The sequence below is a fragment of the Gadus macrocephalus genome, chromosome 8 (assembly GCF_031168955.1).
Source record: "Gadus macrocephalus chromosome 8, ASM3116895v1".
In the NCBI taxonomy this organism is placed as follows: domain Eukaryota; kingdom Metazoa; phylum Chordata; class Actinopteri; order Gadiformes; family Gadidae; genus Gadus; species Gadus macrocephalus.
Window position 1 is genome coordinate 23125431 of NC_082389.1, and position 20631 is coordinate 23146061.

The 20631-nt window shown below is 44.2% G+C and overlaps 2 protein-coding genes across 2 annotated transcripts in view; both read left to right on the plus strand.

Annotated features, from left to right (window-relative positions):
• Window positions 1-36: 36 nt before the first annotated feature.
• Window positions 37-15661, plus strand: LOC132463684 (eukaryotic translation initiation factor 3 subunit A-like). Its single transcript, XM_060059982.1, has 15 exons — window positions 37-126; window positions 220-339; window positions 727-873; window positions 1218-1376; window positions 1676-1768; window positions 1951-2079; window positions 2427-2598; window positions 3120-3223; window positions 4336-4468; window positions 12648-12842; window positions 13283-13447; window positions 13899-14036; window positions 14325-14533; window positions 14971-15094; window positions 15524-15661. The coding sequence occupies exons 1-14, from the start codon at window positions 37-39 to the stop codon at window positions 15022-15024; spliced, it is 1908 nt and encodes a 635-aa protein (XP_059915965.1). The 3' UTR covers window positions 15025-15094; window positions 15524-15661.
• Window positions 15662-17141: 1480 nt separating this feature from the next.
• The window catches only part of ccdc39 (coiled-coil domain containing 39), a 113782-nt gene continuing 110292 nt past the window's right edge, over window positions 17142-20631 (plus strand). Inside the window, exons 1-2 of the mRNA XM_060059953.1 lie at window positions 17142-17380; window positions 20197-20354. The gene's annotated coding sequence lies outside the window, so the exon portion shown is untranslated. The remainder of the gene's footprint in view (window positions 17381-20196; window positions 20355-20631) is intronic.

Sequence of the window (20631 nt, forward strand, 5' to 3'; positions counted from 1 at the left end):
ATTGATCAGGTCTTTGAATTTAAGTTTTAGGGTAAAATGTCGAGCACCGTTTTGGCTGAGGTCGACTGGGATGGCGGTTTTGCCATACCTGTGGCTAATGCTGCAAACAAGGCTCTGCAAGAGGAAGTGAGTGTCGCAGTGAAGCAATGTCCATTCCCACCAAATTTACAATTATAGTCAATTACATATGTTTATCCTGAGCGTTTTTTCTTCCAATAGGTTATGTGGAAGGAAAAGGAGAAGATTAGGGTGGAAAACGAACTTGAGAGACTGAAAGACAAAAAGCAAGCTTTGTCTGACCACTTGAAAAATGCAATTCAAGAGCTGCCCCGCACTGAGGTCAGTGACACACACTTTTGGATAAGTAACAAACATTGGCTGTTGGCTCACTGATACACAATGGCTGTGGGGACGCTTTAGTCTCGTTATACCACAACTAATCATTTCCGTAACAGCAGAGTCCTCCGGTTCCATTTCTTTAATTGGTTAAATAGGCCTAAAATAAATTCAAAATACATAGAATGCTTTTTTATAAGTCATGGCCTTTATTTATTTAAAGTAAGTAGTACAATTTTATTTCTTAAATTTAATTATTAAATAATACTAAAAGATGCTTTTATGCATAACTGGATCTATACATGACAATTATGATACCAAGTGATTCTTCACGTTGTCATGATTGATAGTGACATAATTTTCCTCCACTGTGCATCCTTTTCGCCTCAGGGTCTGTGTCAGGCCAAGGAGAGCGAGACTGCCTCCGAGAAGCACCTCAAGGCTCTGTCTGAGCGCGAGGCTGGCTGTCTGCACAAGGAGCTGGCCAGGGTAGAGCGCGAGCTGGGACTCCTCAAAGAGAAGAAGAGCTCAGAAGAGGTGGGTTGGTTCTGGTTGGTTTATTTATTCAAATTATGTATCCTGAAGACATTATTTTTTGGTGTATAATGTTAATTGTTACTCAGCAAGCGAGAGAGAAAGCAAGAACCCGTGTGTGACTGATGCATCACATTTAAATATTTCAAGGAAGCAAAAGGTAAAAAATCCACACTTTAATTTCTAAACTAATTATTAGTGTGACTGGAATAGCATAACAAATGCAAAACAACTGATCTGATGTCTGTCTCTCTTCCCATTAACACATGCTTTCACAAACAACATGACGCTTTTTTAAAATATGTAAGTAAAAAAAATATTTTTGATCCTGTTTGAACTCCTCTTAGAACGACATGAGCAAGGCCAGCCAGAAGCTGGAGGAGCTGCGGAGCCAGCTGAACTGGGACCAACAGACCCTGGACGGCTGGCTGGAGGAGTCGGCTCTCCGGGATGAGGACACCATGGCCCTGGTCAAGTTCTCCCAGCAGGACGAGCGCAGGATCAAGGTAACCAAAACAATCCCAAGAGAAGCTGCTTGTTTTAACTGTGATGTTGAGCACCAGTTGGTTTGGAGCTTTGGGTCGACGACGGAAGGAGATTCAGGGTTTAAGAAAAAGTATTGAACATTAGCAATTATTTCTTATTTTTCGAAAGGTTCTTAAAAGTAATAATTCCTTTTTTTTGGTAAACCTTTATCTCTCCAGGTGGAAAACCATTTATATTACAAAAAATCTACAATAGTTATACTATTTTTGTTGAGATATTTTCTGTTATCAATCTTTAATGTTATGTTCTCCTTTTCAAGTCACTCACTTTGGCAATAGAAAAGAAGACAGTGGAAGCCAACCAAAGACGCAAGGCACTGGACAATGAACTGACAGAGACAGTGTCCGCACAGGTAATGCACACAAACAAACATACACACACATGCAAACCACACTCACAGACTATATGTATTTTCCTTGGCTCTATCATTTCAGTACAGGCTTCCACTGCAAATGCACCACCAAATTGATTACCAATTATTGATTATAATGGCTGCATGTCCAAGAAGTCTTTCAAACTGAATCCGACTCCTAGATCGCTTTGGACAAGTCGGCAGAGAACTTCCGCCAGGCCCACCAGGAGAGGCAGGAGCTGCTGAGGCAGTGGGAGAACACCATCAAGCAGATGAAGAGGCGGGACACTGAGATGCAGCAGTGCACGCTGGTGAGTGTCCCCACACAGGGGAAACAAGCCCCTCACAGGGCTTGGAAGTGGGGCAAAGTGGGCGAAATTCAAATCAATCAATTCCAACTTTATTTTATGGAGTGCTTTTTCTGCAAAACAGCAATACAAAGAAATGAGGGAACAGGGAACAAGTTTAAAATAACAAAATGGATTATAATATTTAAAAATCGTCTCATTATCGACACAAATATACATCACATTATATGCTTACTTATTTAAAATGCTTAATTTCTATTGTAGGTTTAAAAAAGATATATTCTCCTCCATTACGTAATTAATTTAGAGTCCAAAAGTGTTATAGTTATGATCGTTTGGCTCTCCTGCAGCAACTGGCCGAGGTCAACCAGGAGGGGCGGGCGAGGTGCGCGGCGGTGAGGGAAAAGAGGGACTTCCTGCAGACTGAGGAGCACAACAACCGAGAGTGTGAGAGGAGGATCTCCAGGGCAGAGCGCCAGGCCTCCGAGCTGAGGCAGGACCTCCAAGAGCAGGAGCTCCACCGTAGCCGGCTGCAGCATGAGGTCCCTTTACTTCTCCGCCTGTATAGGGCTTCAGTTACCAAGCAGCCATCTTAGTTCTGAGCGCTAGCTGGGAGTGGATCCCAACCAACCAGCGTTTCACACCAATATGGATGTTTCATAAATTCGTTTTATTTTTCTTGTCTTTCTAATAACATCCATCACAGACAAGAAAAATACGCATTTTGTCTGTGATTGACAAATTTACCATCTCCTTGTCAAATTCACCATCTTTTATTTAGAGGGTGGTGGGGGCAACTCGTCTTTTGTTGTTATGACCTGTATAACTGTCATTAATTTTTGTATTGCTACTTTAGTAACAGATGTCCTCTCAGGGGTTAATTTAAGTACCAAACTTATCTTATCTTATGTCATAGGATCATCCCCGCACTAATCACAAAAAGCATGGTACGAAAAGCCTTCCATGCAAGTTGTATTTAAAGCTGAACGGATTGAACCCACAACCTCCTGTCCCCCTGTCTCTCTCTGTGTGCCTGTGGGCAGCTGGACAGTGTGAAGACCACTGTGGACAGAACGGCAACGGACGTGGAGTCGCTTCGGACACAGATCACCAGTGTGAAGGAAGAAATCCAGAACAAGACAGTCAAGTCAGAAGCAAACCTTTATATTCTCTATCTACCCTCTCTCCCTCTGCCTATTTCTCTCCCTCTCGTTCTCTCTAGCTCTGTCTCTCTCTCCCCTGCCACACACCTGGGCTCCTCCGGACCTGACCAGGAGACAGGTTGATGTTAATGTTAATGTTGCATTGTTTGGAGTAATATGATCCACAGAGCCGGTGTTCCATAGTTCCATGCTAGCGGTGTGTGTGGCTGATGGCTGATACTTGTATGCCCTGATAAGTGGAAGGGCAAGTGGTGAGCGGTCCCTGTAGGCTGTGATTTTTGATGGATGCCAAGGCCCTTTGAGAGCCAAATAATCTTTTGATTGAAATAATTTTTGAAGGATTTTTTAAATTAACAATCATTATTTCTGTTAAAAACATGACATTTGTGTTTTCTTTTCCTCTGATTGTTTCATTTTCGATCAAGAAGGAGTACATTTGTACTGCTGGGTTTCATTTATTATTTATTTCTATGCTGAACTGCTCCCTGATTGCCAGCATATCCTGCATGACCCTGAGTGTGTCGGGAGGAAAGCTTAATCCCCCTCAGCTTTTGAATCATGTGAGACGGCGCAGCAACGCCCTCTAGAGACTAAATTACACATTTCCCAGGATACAGTTTTATGCAACACTACCAAACGCTGTGATTATCACACCAACTCCTTCATTAAACATCTGTTGAATTATTCCACATTACTTAGAGCAGTTGTCAGGCGGGGCTTCATCATGCCTCGAGACAGAAAATGCCGCTTGCTATAGGAATGTACCCCAGATGTGCAGCCTCACCCAACCTCAGAAGGGAAATAATTAACCTGGGCCCGGTGAGGCTGCTTGAACCAGCCATCAACCACACATACTCCACAGTATAGGTCATATGCCTTTTGCCCATTTGGACTTTAGAACATTTTATGTGAAGCAAAGTACAGTGATTACAGCTGAAAGGTTATTAAAGTCTGAGGATGTTGGGGATTAAACCCAAAAACGTTTTGCTGGTAGTCGACCAAACTTGCCATGAGTCTATCCTTTGTGTAAACTTGCATGTGCTTTTTGTGTATGCTTTGTGTGTTTGTGCTATGTGTGTGCATGTGTGTGGTGCAGACTGTACAAGGCCGAGCTCCAAAATGCCGCTCTAGAGGACAAGCTGAGCAAGGTGACCCAGACGGCCCTCAGCGTGGAGGAGAGAGCCCTGCAGTTGGACCAGCTGCTCAGAGACGAGGACCAGGTCACCAAGGTAATGCCAGTAGTCAAGGCCAGTGCAGGGTACAGGAAGGCAATTCAATTCAATTTCATTTGTATAGCCCTTAATCACCATTTCAGTCTCAAACAGGCCAAATATTTATGTCACGCCCCTGACCCAAGCCTAGCCTGGTCCTACCAGACCATCGTACTTCATTTCATTTGTACAGAAGGTCTGGAACTGCTCAATTGACAAACGTTCACTCACTTGGAGGCGGGTGTCTGTAGAAGTTTTAAAATGATTATGAGATCTGCCCAGTGCCACTCTGGATCTGCCATAACCAATCGCATAGCGTTTGATCATGACCAGTGGAGGCTTCTCCATTGAGGAGAGGGAAGAAAATCCTCCATAACATTGTTGAGAATAAAAAAATGTAGATTGCCCAGACTACTGTAATGAATTAATGCCCTTAAATATGACTACTTTAATGCCTTTGAATACATAATTTTTGTTTCCCTGGGTAAAGGGACATTAGCTCCCCCTATCGCCTATTGACAATTACTTCAGGGTAGGGCTGGGCGATATATCGATATTTAAAATATATCGATATTTTTTCAAACGAGACCATATCGTCAATATCGATATAATTTAATTTGCGTTGAAATTACAGTACATTTGTTCCAAATAACACCAGTTTCGAACCGCGCCTGCCGCCTGCTATTTCGTAACTCTGCTTATGTCTCTCCCGCTCTGCCTCCGGCTCACACACACAGTCTCTGCCTGCCCCCGCCCCCTCCCCTCCACTGACTCACGTCACTTTTTGAAATCGCGAAACATGAGCCGTGTTCGAAATCGTTCACTATTCATTGGGTATTTTAAGTGCACTATATTGTGCATGAAATTAACCACTGAGAATTCGAACACCACTACAAAATGAGGAGCACCCTATATAGTGCACTATATCCGTGATAGGGAACGATTTCGAACACAGCTATGGAGTCCGCCTGCACAAGCAGCTCAGAGGAGCTTGTTTGCAAGCGAAAGACCAACGGCTCCATAGTATGGCAATGGTTTGGATATAAGGTGTCTGACGAATTTCAAAATCACGTAATTTGTAGAGAGTGCTGTCGCAACCAACGGGTTGCAATTCTGTGCATAATATTCCGGAGGCCGGCCAAAAGCACACAGCTTTTGGCCGTGATATTATATATTATAATGTTCTCAAATACGAGGCGGAGGCAGTGTCTAGTCCACGGTTTATTCAACCATCAAACTGTATTCAATTCTGAACGGTAGGAATAGTAATTGTAAATCGAAACGGTAGGTAGGTATAGTAGGTTTCTCACTCCGCGAGACCCAAACATAAAACATTAAAGGTCCCATGACATGAAAATCTCACTTTATGAGGTTTTCTAACATAAATATGAGTTCCCCTAGCCTGCCTATGGTCCCCCAGTGGCTAAAACTTGTGTTTGGTGTAAAACGAGCACTAGCTGCTCTGCTCGCCTTTGAAAAAACAGAGGCTCAAGCGCGCTGATTTGGAATGTCTTTAGGTCTGTCACAAAGCATCTAAGCATCCCCTTACTCTGCCTGGCCCGCCCAGAGACGTTGGCCCGCCAATGAGACACGACCGTGCGAGCGCCACGTGTGTGTGTGAATACACACACTGTAACGCAAGTGTTTCTTGTCGGTTCTTTGACGTCTCTTGTATTTCCACAACGAGACTGTAGTGGGGGTTATCTGAGCCATGGTTGAGAAGGAATTGGGGGAAAGGAACTTTGGCTTTGACTCGCTGAAGTACATGAACTGCGACATGCCTCCCGTGTGTTCTAGAATATTTACAGAACACGGCTAAAGGCTATGTGCGCCTCGCCATTGCGATACATCCACTGTAAACAGAGCGCATGGTACCGTGGCTGCAAGCTGCTCAGGGCCACACCCCCACCCTCCTCCTTGACCCGACTCGCTCCTCCTCATTAGCATTATAGCTACAGACACCAAAACAGTGCATTTGGGGGAAGCTCAATGTGCGACTGGCTCGGAGTGGCTGTAACTCTGCACCACGGCAGAATTTCGGGAACGTCTTTGAATACTGTGTTAGTTGCCCACTATTACCTTTATTAAAGAATACATAAAATAGCATGTCATGGGACATGACATGCAACGCCCCCCCACGCAGTCGTTACGGTTCGTAATATTTCGGAGGCGCACAAAGCTTTTGGCCGTGATGTTAAGTTACATATTATAATGTTCTCAAATACGAGGCGGAGGCAGTGTCTAGTCCACGGTTTATTCAACCATCAAACTGTATTCAATTCTGAACGGTAGAAATATTAATATCAAATCTGCGAGTGGAGCGCGCCGCCGCCGCCGCCGCCGCCCCCCCTATGACTTTTGGTCCATATCGCCCAGCCCTACTTCAGGGAGGACGTTCCTCCCTCAGCCTCTGTTGACTCCCATTCATTTCCCCAAAAGTACTGGCGGCCTGTGAATAACATGGGTTTCAATGGGAGAGAGGAGGAAGGTCCTCCTCTGAGTGGGTGTGACCTTAAGGCGTCTGATTCGCGCAAAATCTGTTCGGGCTGCGCTATGAACCAATAATCAGGATCCCTGGCTGGTGAGCAGTGTTGCCAGATTGGGCAGATTTCCCACCCAATTGGGCTACTTTTAACCACGTTAGGCTGGAAAAATTATCATTGGGCGGTAAATCTGCCCTATCTGGCAACGCTGTCGATAACAAACCCACTCTGCCTGCAGTGCCGTTCAGTCTAAGAGACGCAAAGCAGGTGAAATCATCTGAAGGATAACGAGATTCTAACATTTGCAAGTAAAGTGTACAATGGAAACATTGGAAACAGAGGACATTGTTCATGTTTAATTACAAAGCATTCAATTCATTGAGTTACAGTGTTAAGCTAGCGACCAAAGAAAAAAATCGAGGTCACCAAAAGTAATGGCAACGTCAGTATTGTGGGTGCTACATGGTTTGCTAGGTACTCATGGCTTACTGGTAGCATTACTACCAATCAACTGTATTGCTGGCCCTGTTTGCTAATGAATAATGGCAAATCTCCAACGTGGGCTGTTCATGGTTTCACTGATGTCAAAAATCTTTATAGGGCAACCAAACGGCACGACAAGTTTCAAGTTCACGTTGGTGCTGCTATGCGACATTCCTTGCTAGGCACCATGCCTATAGATCAGGTTGTTTGAAATAATGTTCTTGTTCTTTTACTAGTTTATTACTCTGACCGTTCTGTTTGATATTGTGGAAAGGGTGAATGATTCAGAGCATGATGCATTTTAAATGGCATCACTTTTGGTCTTGAGTCTTTTCTTAAAACAATTGTAACTGAAAATAAACATAGGGAAATAACAACCAATAACTTCTCTTATTGAGGGCAAAAATTGGCCCAGGTTTTTTTATTTACTTGTACATATCAAGAGTAGGCCTGATTTGACTAATGGGCTTTGCATCCTTTCCTTCTGCCCTTGGAGTCCATTTCAAAGACATGCTTCCCACCAGCTTTCAAATTACAGTGATGCCACTGGTGGCTTTGTATCAATTTTATTCACATAACTATCCCTCCATACTATTTTGTAGTTCACCAAAACAAACTGAAACAACTTGAGTCTCACATTCTTATGCCACCATACACCAACAGTGCAAACAGGCCAATTGCAACGAAGCGCGCAGTCCTTCCTCCCTCACTTTAAAAACCACCAGCCGCCACTGGTCATGACGTATGTCATTCGACGGGACCGTCCGGAAGCCACGTTGAGCGCACGCGCAGACTGTACACAAACAAAACAAGATGTAGCGTGAAGATGTCTCTGAACGATAGCTGCAGGTTTTGTTTATCTGATTTAAGAGTTCAAGGAACAATTGTACATTCTAAATTAATATTTCGATAGTAAGGACAGATAATGTTCTTTTATTTAGCAGGTGCATGTGCAGTTTTGTCAAATTGCACAAATTACAAACACATTTACAAAATATGTACAACTGACACCAACCATGATCCTGCAGAAGTACACAGAGGGTTTAAGTGTTAAGCATCACCAAATTTACTGTTCAGACTCAGAGCTACTGACACGGCTCATGAGTGCATCTTCAACATCATCATCTACATTGTCAAAGTAGTTACTGTAATAGATATCTGGGTCAGTTAAATACTTCTCTGAATCATATTGCAGATCCCCATCAATATCCCCAAAAACATCACTGATGATAATTAAAATCTCCTTCACTTGGTCATCCATAAGTGCAAAAAGAGGGGAGACGACAACAACTATCGGGTTAGCATTGCTAGCATTCGCCTTAGCTAACTCCTTGCCCACTAACGGAGCCAGCTGGGAAATCAACTTTTCCTGAACCCGGTGGGGAGAAGCGCCACAACATCATGGCCACCAACCAAACTTAGCAAAGCTTGTTCTTGCTCCGGCTTTAATTGATCAATCTTCGGCAGCGATCCCACAACAGACCGAATAGCTTCTCTCGTATCCTTCTCCATTGTCTTCCTCTGACAACTGAAACTGGCGCGCGACCTAGACGTCATCGTTCTCAGCCACTCCCTCTGTTAGCTGATTGGACCGCCAGAAATCTGGTTTCCATGGAACGCATTCATATTAAGCAGACCCAGACCTAGTACTGAAGTGAAATGAAAATTGAGCGGAAGTAGATAGGTGGGCGGTGCCAGGCTAACCCAAGCCCCCACAAGGGCAAGAAAAAACTCCCTTATCAGCAAGGATGAAATCTTGAGTTGGGTTGGTCAGGAGTCTAGTGGGTGCCATAATTGACATACATACATACAGGCAAAAGTATGTTTGCCTGTATGTAAAAATATTAAATTGATGATGGGGTGCTGGCCGGTTAAGCAAGAGGAGAGTCCAGGCATCCAGACGCAGTCACCGAAACATGCTAGAACGGACAGTATAGTGAATTAGAAGGGAAAATTGCATAGTGGAAATGAATAGCGCTACTAATTTAGTAACTACACAAACAAAAGCACAAACAAACACGCATCGATCTTCACATCGCATCAGTATCTTTTTCGCACCCCAATGTTTAAAATGAAAGGCTCTAGAGGTTCGTTTTTAGCTTTGCTTTAAATAGCTAAACAGCTTCCCCGATTACAGGTGGCAGACTATTCCATAGGTACGGCGCTTGATAGGCGAATGCACTCTGTCCAGCCGATTTCTTTTAACCTTTGGTAACGAAAGAAGGCCAGCTCCCGAAGACCGTTGGGGCCGAGAAGGACTATAAGGAATGATGAGGTCCTTCAGATATGATGGAGCTAATCCATGCAAGGCTTTAAAGGTTAGCAGTAGCACCTTAAAATCCGCCCTAGCAGTTATTCGTAACCAGTGCAGAGAGGCGAGAATAGGGGAAATATGATCAAACATTATTTTTCTAGTCATTAGTCTAGCTGCAGACTTCTGTACAAGCTGTAAACTTCTCGTGGTTGATTTAGGTTGACCCAAGAACACTGAATTACAATAATCCTGTCTTGATGATATAGATGCGTGAATCAGTGGCTCTGCATCTGCTGCAGATAACATTGGTCTGATTTTTGCAATATCTCTCAGACTGAAAAATGCTATTTTAGTTATACTCCTAACATGGTCAAAGCACTGCAGAGGGTCAAGCAGGACACCAAGATTTCTGACACATGCACTCTGCTGGATGGCCAAGCCATCCACACACAGTGGGACTGTCTCAAATTCTCTTGATCCATTTTGAGCCCATAATTATCAGCTCTGTCTTCCCAGTATTAAGCTGAAGGAAGTTCTGTGACATCTAACTCTTCATTGCAGCTAGACAGGACTCAACCTTCTGGATCTGGGCTGAGTCCCCTGATTCTACAGCATGGTTCTCATCGCGGGCGGTCCTGCCCCCTGGGGGGCGTTTGCACAACCTAGGGGGGGGCGCTGGGAACGTGAGATTTTTGGGTGTCAAACAGCGAAGCTGCAAGACAACCTATTGTTTTGGTATGAATTCCTATTATTATTATTTACCTGCCATGAGAGTCTATGGCAGCCCATAGAACGCCTGGTGAAAAGTTGTGAAATTTGGCACACTGGTTCAGGACAGTCCCATTAGCCCATGAAGCAAATTTGAGGTCGCTAGCTCATCAGCTCTAGCGCCACCAACAGGTCTAAGTTGGACATGCATTCATGTCCAAGATGTGCCTGCTCTGCGATCACTTTTTCTCTAATGAGGCCATGAAATCTTCACGGTTACAGGAACATTTATTTAAAAATCATCCTGACAAGGCATCGAAAGATCCGACAACCAACATCATGAAGGCGTCTTACAATATCGCTTTATTAATGGCTAAGTCTGGCGATCTGTTTCTTGATTGGTTTGATAGTGAACTGTTTTTCACTTGATTATTCAGGTGATGTTCATATGTTGTTCACGTGTTGTGAACATGATTTTTGTCCATGCTAAAGTTACACGTCTTGTAGCGTACATTTAATGTTCCTTTTGATTTAAAAAAACTACATTACAATGCTGACGTGGTCATGTTCGATTCTTATCCAGCCTCCTATTGCTTATAACAGTGGGCTAAATCTGCTTTATAATAAAACAGGCTCATAGGTCTAAGCAATGTGGTGTGAGTTTATTAATTATTTCTTTTGGGGGGGGGGTGGCTGCCAGAGGATCAGGGTAAGGTCAGGGGGGCGTTTGGTCATAAATGGTTGAGAACCACTGTTCTACAGGAATAAAGAGTTGGGTGTCATCCGCATAGTTGAAGCCAATTCCGAAGCTGCGGATAACGTCGCCCAAGGGAATAATGTCCATTGCAAAACGCAATGGACCAAGGACCGACCCTTGTGGTGGGACACCAAAGTGTAGTTTGCAGTGCTTCGATTCCGAAACCTCATAGAGCACAAATTGTGTTCTATCTGTGAGGTAAAAATCAAGCCAGCGAAGCTCGCATTTGTATCCAAAGCAAGAAGGATATCATTTACTCTTGTCAAAGCAGTTTCAGTTGAAACAGCAGTTTCAGTTAACGCAGACAAGACAAGGCAGACACTATGGCTTGTGGCACCACTGCGCACAGCAAGCGTTTTCGCCGGTTGTACATTGATCATGGAATGATGCATTGTCCTTAGATTGTCTATCGTTACGTTCAAATGTTTATGGTGTGAACCTCAACCACGTCCAATTATTTGATCTATCGCGTGGGCAATAAAGACTTGAGTGGGAGATGTTTATTTATTCTTTATTTCAAGGATAGCCCCTTGAGATGTACCATCTCATTTTCGAGGGGGTCCTTGCAACAATGACAAATAATACAAAGATAGTAAAGAGTAAGTACTAAACATAAATCAGGACAAGGACAAACACACACGCATACTCACACACCCACGCACACACCAACAATGCCCACCAAAGCTATTCCCCCATCTCAACATAGTACGATCAAATACATTAACATACATTACATACATTGAATACATTTTCTTTGCATGCCCAAGTAAAGTATACAGTACATATTTGTACCCAGATACATGCATACATAGAGTATAGTGGACAAAAGGAAAGCAGGTATGTGAAGAATGAGTCCTAGAGAGAAAATTTAAGATAGATCAGAAACAAGAGCAGGATGTTTTATAATGCGTAACTAAAGATGATTTGAAGAAATGGAAAGAAGTGATAGACCTAAGTGAGGAAGGAAGGTTGTTCCAATCTGATGGAGCTTTGAATTTGAATGCCCGACGACTAATTCCTTTGCTGATTCTAGGTGTAACTAGAAACAGGTGGTCCATGTGCCGTCGGCTGTATTGAGAAGTAAAAGAGATTAAGAGTTGTTTCAAATATGAAGGGAAATTGAAATAAATACATTTGAAGGTAAGTATTGACCAATGGAATTGCCTTCTGGACTTAGGGGCAGGCCAGTTCAGGGACTCATTCATTAGGCAGTGATGGGTTCTATAAGGACACCTGAGCACAAAACTACAAAGACTATTATATAACACATTAAGACGACTTCTTTCAAAGGTGTTACCATAGATCAGCATCGTCCAATATTGGGAATATTAATTGCAATTCTTATCTGGACTTCTTGTGAGAAGCAGTCAACGGAACCATAAAGTGATTTCAGACAACCAAATAATTTCTTGGTGATTGAATTAATATGAGGTTTAAAGGATAGCTGAGAATCAAGCCAGAGGCCTAGATATTTAAATTCTTCAATTTTTTCTGGTCTCTGATATACGCTAGGAGCTGGACATGCAGCTGCAGCACCACCGCGAGGCGCTGTTTGGCCAGAGGCAGAATCTGCAGGCACTCAGGAGCAAGGAGAAGGACCTGACAGCCCAGATACTGGGGAGCAAGGCAGCCCTGGCCAGCCTCAAAGGACACATGGGCAAGCTGGACCAGAACCTCCTCAAACAGCAGGAGATAATTTACAACCAGGTACAGACATGCTGTATATCTCTGGGGAAACATTATTGTTATTGATGACAAACATGCTTTTATCAAATGGGACTCAGAATGAATTGAGAAGGGAGACGCCTGCACAGAGTTGAGTTACAAATTGTGCTTTCACAAATACATTATCTGATTTTCAGTTTCAGATTGTGATGCTCTCATTAAATGATCAGGTTGGGGTTTAGGAAATTGTTCCTACGGTTGTCTACAGGTAGACTGTGGATAATGGGGATGGAGTATCTTCTGTATCTTCTGCCTGGGAGTCCAATCCCCTAGCCACCAGACTATCATGCCTCCATAACATTTTAATACACAATATACAAGTCAGTTCATCTTCCTTCATCATAACCCAAGGCGCTTGGGAAATAACAGCAATTCATCGGTTCTAGAAAGTAAACCTCCTTCTCTGCTCCCCCTTTCCCCAGAACATCCAGATCCAGCAGCTGGAGAGCAAGGTGGCCCGTCTGCTGGGGGAGGTCAACACAGAGGAGAAGCAGGCACTGGAGCAGGAGACGGCCCAGCTGACCAGTGCCCTGGAGCAGAGGACCCGGACCGCCCAGCTGCTCAGCATCCAGCTCAAGGAGCTACAGGTCCTTTTCTGTCCTACAAGCCCTCCCACCCTCCACTGGTCCTCCAGAGTGGCAGAGGACGTCTATCACCAGCGCTTGAAAAGCACGACTAATGCTGCTACTTTGATTGCGTAATCAAAACAATATCGAAAGACGTAGATTGATGACGTCGTCAGTTGTTTCGGACTGGTATCTGACGTGATTCAGACAGAATACAACTACAAATTCTCTTAATTTTAACATCGTTGGAAACAATTGTTTTTTGTACTTTGATACATCATTTGTTTATTTTACATACTTTGAATTGTTTAAAATAGATTATTCAGTGAACGTGCTTTAAAAAAACAAGACCCATATACCTTTTCCAATTGATGGACATTATTATTAAATTGAAGATCAGTGAATAATTTAGAAATAAAAAAAAATCCATGAGGGTTGATGGCTGTAGCCGTTATTATTGTGTTGCTGTCAGGACGACATCCGCTGTGTGAGGAAGGAGGCAGAGAGAACTGGAGCAGAGAACCGAGAGATGACAACCAAGATGGAGGAGCTGCAACTGTTCAACGACACCTCGGACAAGGAGCTGAAGAAGCTCAGGACGACCAAGCAGGTGAGCCCACCTGCTTACCCGATCAAGAACTTAACTTACAAGTAACATGTTTAAAGGATAATACATTTATTAGAAAATAGCACAACCTAAAACTAAACCGAAAGCACCACATTGCTGAGATGGAGGTGACAACTGGTCACTGAACGAGCAATCCAATCCAATTGTTACAACAACAAAAAAAACACGTATGATGGAAGGTCGGTGCACGTTGGAGGTCCGTTCCTAACGTCCCCCAACAACGGCAAAAAGGAAATTAACTTAAGGGGAAGGATCCTCCCTCTGGGCCAGGACACCATGGTGGAGGAGAACATGGTGAAGCTTGCGCTGCGGCGCCTGAGGGACCTGCTGTACAACAGAGCGGATGGCGTGCTGTCCAGGGAGAAGAGGAGGCTGCAGCTGCAGACGGCCATGAAGGAGCGGGAGGAGGAGATCAGAGTCCACCGCCAGATGCTGGCCAAGGAGATGAATATCGCCCAGAAGGAGAGACAGGAGCTCAGGTGAGAACAAGGACACTATTACCCTTGGTGACATCCTATTATTGGTTGTTATTTTAAACAGACTGTAGCATTGACCATGATACACTGCCTAGGTGACTATTACTGGGCTCCTCCAGACACAAGGGCGTAGGGTGGTGCTTAAGATGGTTTAGAGTTTGTAGAGTTTGATTGACAATGATGCATGAGATGGTGATTCATGCTGCCATGTAGGAGAGCTCCCTGTGTATGTGTGTGGTGATGGCTGGTTTAACCTTTGCACATTGATTACTCAATGCACAACAGTTGTGCAGCCTCACCCAGCCCCAGACTTCAATCAGTCTGACTTGGCCAGGTGAGGCTGCTGTAACCAGCCATCATATCACAAACTCCACACAGACGTGGCAGTAATGAGTCCCTTGTTGTCAGAACATAATTCTGTGTCTCTGATTGTGTGTCAGTGTGGAGGTGAACCAGAGGCTGTCCAAGGTCGACATGATGAAGAAGTGCTATGAGGTCTTGACCATCTCCATGGTGACACCCGAAGGAGAGGAGGACAAATCACAGGCTTACTACATCATAAAGGTCAGGGTTTTAGCTGCACAACCTCATCAAACCAGAGTTTGGTTCTCTGGCGGTACGTGAGCGGCTGCCACTAGATGGACATTCCCCGTTGCTTATGCCAATGGTGCATTGCTTTAACCAAGACCTAGACCTTCACAGCCTCAGGAATCTGTAACCCTCTCAAATGGTTAATTTGAGGCATTATAACATCTGAACATAACCCTTACCATAACTAAACATGGATACATTAAGGTATTAGACTAGAGATGGAGATTTATATACTTTGATTCATAATCGTAGACATTGTGATTCGTAAACTAACAACTACAGACGTATAACCAATTCTGGTTACTTATATTCTTATACTACCTAAAGCATATTTCCAGTACCTGAACCTGCACTATATGAACCAGCATCAGAGAAGTCGATTCAGTTTACCCCTCCCCCCAGGCAGCCCAGGAGAAGGAGGGGCTCCGGCGGAAGGGGGACGACCTGGACGCCAAGATCCGCAAGATGGAGACCGAGATCCCAGCGCTGGACAACACCATCCAGCTGGTCAACAACTGCAACTCGTCCTACCGCAAGTCCTTCCACAGAGTGTTCGAGTCCGGTGAGTTAGGATGGTTGATCATCAGCTACTGCGTCAGGGCTTAGATTTAGTTACCTTCCATCTGTTTCGGTGCCCGGTGGGGTGTGGTCACCTGCATGTCCACCCTACTACCGGATGATTCCTTATAAAAAAGTGTTTTCCCGTCAGCACACACCTTTCGAAACGTATCCATGTTTCCACAGCCTTAGATTGACAGAAGATTTCCTGTAGAACCAGTCAGATGTGGTGTAGAACCAGTGAAATGTAGTGTAGACCCAGTGAGATGTGGTGTAGAGCAGACCCAGTGAGATGTGGTGAAGACCCAGTGAGGTGGGGTGTAGTCTAGGGCTTTGACTTTTGCCGAAAAATAATATTCGAAGTTTGTTTGTTCATTAATATTAATATAAAAATATATTCGAATATTTATTAATAATATTTTTACCATTAAATGCCTTCAGTAAGACCTATATGGTATAAAACTTAAGTTGTATATGTTTTTTCCACAAGAGGGCAGTGTATCAGTCAACGTCAAATTGACGTTGACCGCAGCTTGCCGGGATAAAGTGTAGACAGGTGGGCTCTCAAATTGGTGGTTGTCCCTTTGTATGAGAGTTTGGTTCTATATATTCTACATATTACTTTATCCTTACTTGTTATTTTCCCCAATATTTTCCCCAAAGTAGCGAGACACTTTGCTTTTGAAAGGGTCAGGAGTGTAATTTTCGATCTCCTCCTCGGGGGCTGTTGTCGGTGTTGACGCGGCCATTGTTTTGCTATACAAAATTTGCACAAACCAGGGCGCAGCCACCTACAGGAGCCCAGATGACCAATAATAGCCTTGCTAATGAGCTTGCGATTGACAACTTCACCAGGTGTGAAAAAGCCTCGGCATCTGAATTGAAAACAACGTTTAAGCAAAGTCGTATCCAAAAAATAATGCCCATAAAAGGTTTGAATATTAAGGGCTGCCTAATATGTAACGAAAAGAGAGCTGAGCCGCAAGGCAAAGCTCTCGATCTACCGGTCGATCTTCGTTCCTATCCTCACCTATGGTCATGAGGGCTGGGTGATGACCGAAAGGACGAGATCGCGGGTACAAGCGGCCGAGATGAGTTTTCTCAGAAGGGTGGCTGGCGTCTCCCTTAGGGATAGGGTGAGAAGCTCAGCCATCCGTGAGGAACTCGGATTAGAGCCGCTGCTCCTTTACTTAGAAAGGAGTCAGCTGAGGTGGTTCGGGCATCTGGTAAGGATGCCCACTGGGCGCCTTCCTTGGGAGGTGTTTCAGGCACGTCCAGTGGGGAGGAGACCTCGGGGAAGACCCAGGACTAGGTGGAGAGATTATATCTCAACACTGGCCTGGGAACGCCTCGGGATCCCCCCGTCAGAGCTGGTCAATGTGGCCCGGGAAAGGGAAGTCTGGGGCCCCCTGCTTGAGCTGCTCCCCCCGCGACCCGACCCCGGATAAGCGGATGACGATGAGGAGGAGGGCTGCCTAATATTCGTTAAAATATTTATTTATTTTTTGATATTCAAATTATATTTGAATAACGAAGTTCGGAGTCAAAGCCCTAGTGTAGTCCCAGTTAGGTGTGGTGTAGAGCCAGTGAGGTGGGGTGTAGAGCCAGTGAGTCGGTGTAGAGCCAGTGAGGTGGTGTTGTAGAGCCAGTGAGGTGGTGTTGTAGAGCCAGTGAGGTTTGGTGTAGAGCCAGTGGGGTGTGGTGTAGAGCCAGCGAGGTGTTGTAGATAGGCCTGTCGCGATATGCAATAAATCAATAAATTGCGCGATAAATTAAAATGAGCGATAATTTTTTGCCAGCCGCAATAATTTCCATTCGCACTCTTTTTTTTAAATCATTGCTTTATTGGCCTAATCTGAAAAGAAATCTATGCCATAAACAGAAATATTATAGGCCTTTATTACACGGGTCTTCTGAATGCCGTGGAACGCTCCGTTCACTTGCATGGGTAGTAGTCCGGTAACTTGTCAACCCCAGCGTCTTCGGTTGTTAAGCAACGTCAACGTCTTTGGCGGACTATTTCTCTAACGAATAAATTGTAAAAAGACACACCATGTGAAGTTATTTTTTCGTCTTGGCAATAGCCTTGTAATAAGCGGGATAATGTATAGAACGTCGCCGGTCATTCAGGGCGAAGCAAGACACCTCCGCTGCGCGTCGGTCGCCTGTTCGCCCTGTCGGGGCTTATTTTCCCGATAATGACCGGCGTTCCATGCATTATATATCATCTCATCTCATCGTCATCCGCTTATCCGGGGTCGGGTCGCGGGGGGAGCAGCTCAAGCAGGGGGCCCAGACTTCCCTTTCCCGGGCCACATTGACCAGCTCTGACGGGGGGATCCCGAGGCGTTCCCAGGCCAGAGATATAATCTCTCCACCTAGTCCTGGGTCTTCCCCGAGGTCTCCTCCCCACTGGACGTGCCTGAAACACCTCCCAAGGGAGGCGCCCAGTGGGCATCCTTGCCAGATGCCCGAACCACCTCAGCTGACTCCTTTCTAAGTAAAGGAGCAGCGGCTCTAATCCGAGTTCCTCACGGATGGCTGAGCTTCTCACCCTATCCCTAAGGGAGACGCCAGCCACCCTTCTGAGAAAACTCATCTCGGCCGCTTGTACCCGCGATCTCGTCCTTTGGTCATCACCCAACCCTCATGACCATAGGTGAGGATAGGAACGAAGATCGACCGGTAGATCGAGAGCTTTGCCTTGCGGCTCAGCTCTCTTTTAGTAACAACGGTGCGGTAAAGCGAACGCAATACCGCCCCCGCTGCTCCGATTCTCAGATTCTCCGGCCAATCTCACGCTCCATAGTACCCTCACTCGCGAACAAGACCCCGAGGTTCTTGAACTCCTTCACTTGGGCTAAGGACTCATCATCACATGCATTATATATATTTATATTAGAGCCCGACCGATATATCGGCAGGCCGATATTATCGGCCGATATTAGGCATTTTTCAAACTATTCGGTATCGGCATTATAATGGCCGATAAATGAATATTTAAAAAAAAAAGTCCACCAGAGGGCGCTCTAACGCCCCAAACCCGCTGATTCAGGCAGAGTGAATGACGGAGATCGACGGAGATCATCGGTGTTGTTCATAGCTGTGTTCGAAATCATTCCCTATCACGGATATAGTGCACTATATAGGGTGCTCGCCATTTTGCAGTGGTGTTCGAATTCTCAGTGGTTAATTTCATGCACTAAAATTTGAGTGTACATACGATGTTCCCTACTTGTTACTTGTCCGTATACCACAATGCAATGCGGTAGTGTTCTTCCGGAGGAGAAGAAGAAGCTGAATAACCGCGAAAACTAATACATTTAATGATGGAGTCTCCGGCTTTCGTTTAGAGATGTCAACAATTTAATTGGGAGTTAACATAGAAAATGTAATTCAAGTCAAAATTAATAAAAAAAACTTGATCAAGGAAATGTTGCATTCAACATCAATACAAGCTCCAGCTTTCCTCGGGATTGCCCGGTTTGTTTACATGATGTGGGAGCATCTGTCTGCGTCACACAAATACCCGGCGCATTTACTGACGCAAATGACGCTTAGAAATGTTCAGCGTAGTGTCCGAATTCTCGTTTGTTCGTTCCCTATATAGTGCACTATATCATAAACACTATATAGGGAATAGTGAGGGAGTGAACAGGGAATGATTTCCAACACAGCTCATGTGTGCAAGTGTGTTCATGGTAAGTTGGCAACTGTCACAAGACATAGGCCTACATTGCTTGAATAACAATTAAAAGAACATCCCCATCAATTCTCTAAAGTCGATAAGCATGACTTAATTCATGACTACCATGTCCAGTTTTGCTGTTGTTACGTGTTAGTTGAGAGTGAAAAGGATTTAAAGGATAACTACAAATAACCAATGTTAGGGAAATCTGTTTTGTTGCGCGTTTCTGGATTTTTTTTTTTTATATATATCGGCCGATATATCGGCATATCGGATTTTTTAATCACAAAATATTCGTATCGGTATCGGCCTTAAAAATCCTATATCGGTCGGGCTCTAATTTATATATATTATATATATTTAGCAGGGTACTAAGTAACAAATGTCGGGTTGAAATCGGACTCCGGCTCATAATAACAGGGCACAACGAATAAACCCCCTCGTCAAGTGTCAGTCACTTGTTGCATGGTCTGTGTGGGAGGCGGAGCCCTGGTGCGTGTTTATTATTTTTTGAAGCGCAATCGCGTTTACATCCTTTTTATTTAGTGTTTCAATTTTATTTATTGTTTTTGGTGGTGTTTCGTTTTTATTCAAGAGCATTTTTTGTTAATAATAGATTGTTTTTGGTTGTTTTGTTAATTTATTCTGGATATTTTAAATGTCTTCCAGACGTCCAGTCCCAGTGTTCTTTAAAAATAAAAGTTTATTGATCTTCGGAATGGTGTACTTTATCATTATATTAGTTGAAAAACTGCAATATTATCGCTTATCTCAATAATTTCTGGGGCAATTAATCGCCCAGAAAAATTTGTTATCGTGACAGGCCTAGTTGTAGAGCCAGTGAGGTGGTGTAGACCCAATAGGTTGGGGTGTGTTCCAGGCCCGGAGCAGGAGGAGAAGAGCAGGCTGGAGGAGCAGCTGCGGGCAGCAGAGGAGAAGCAACGGTACAGGAGGAGGCAGATCAGGGAGCTGCAGGACGACCTTCAGGTGGGAATGCCTCTCCCCACACACGCATGGCAAACCGTCTATATTCTTAGGCTTATTCCTTCTTCGTTTTTCACCTTGAGTCTCTTTTCCAATATTGAAATATTTGTTAGGAATCACGTTTTTTATTTATTTATAAATATTATATTATGATCTTTGATAGTTAATAAGCCCCATTCTCTGAAACTCCAACTACTTCAGACTTCCTAATTTTAAACTTTATTAGGGCTGCAACAACTAATCGATAAAATCGATAAAAATCGATTACTAAATGCGTTGG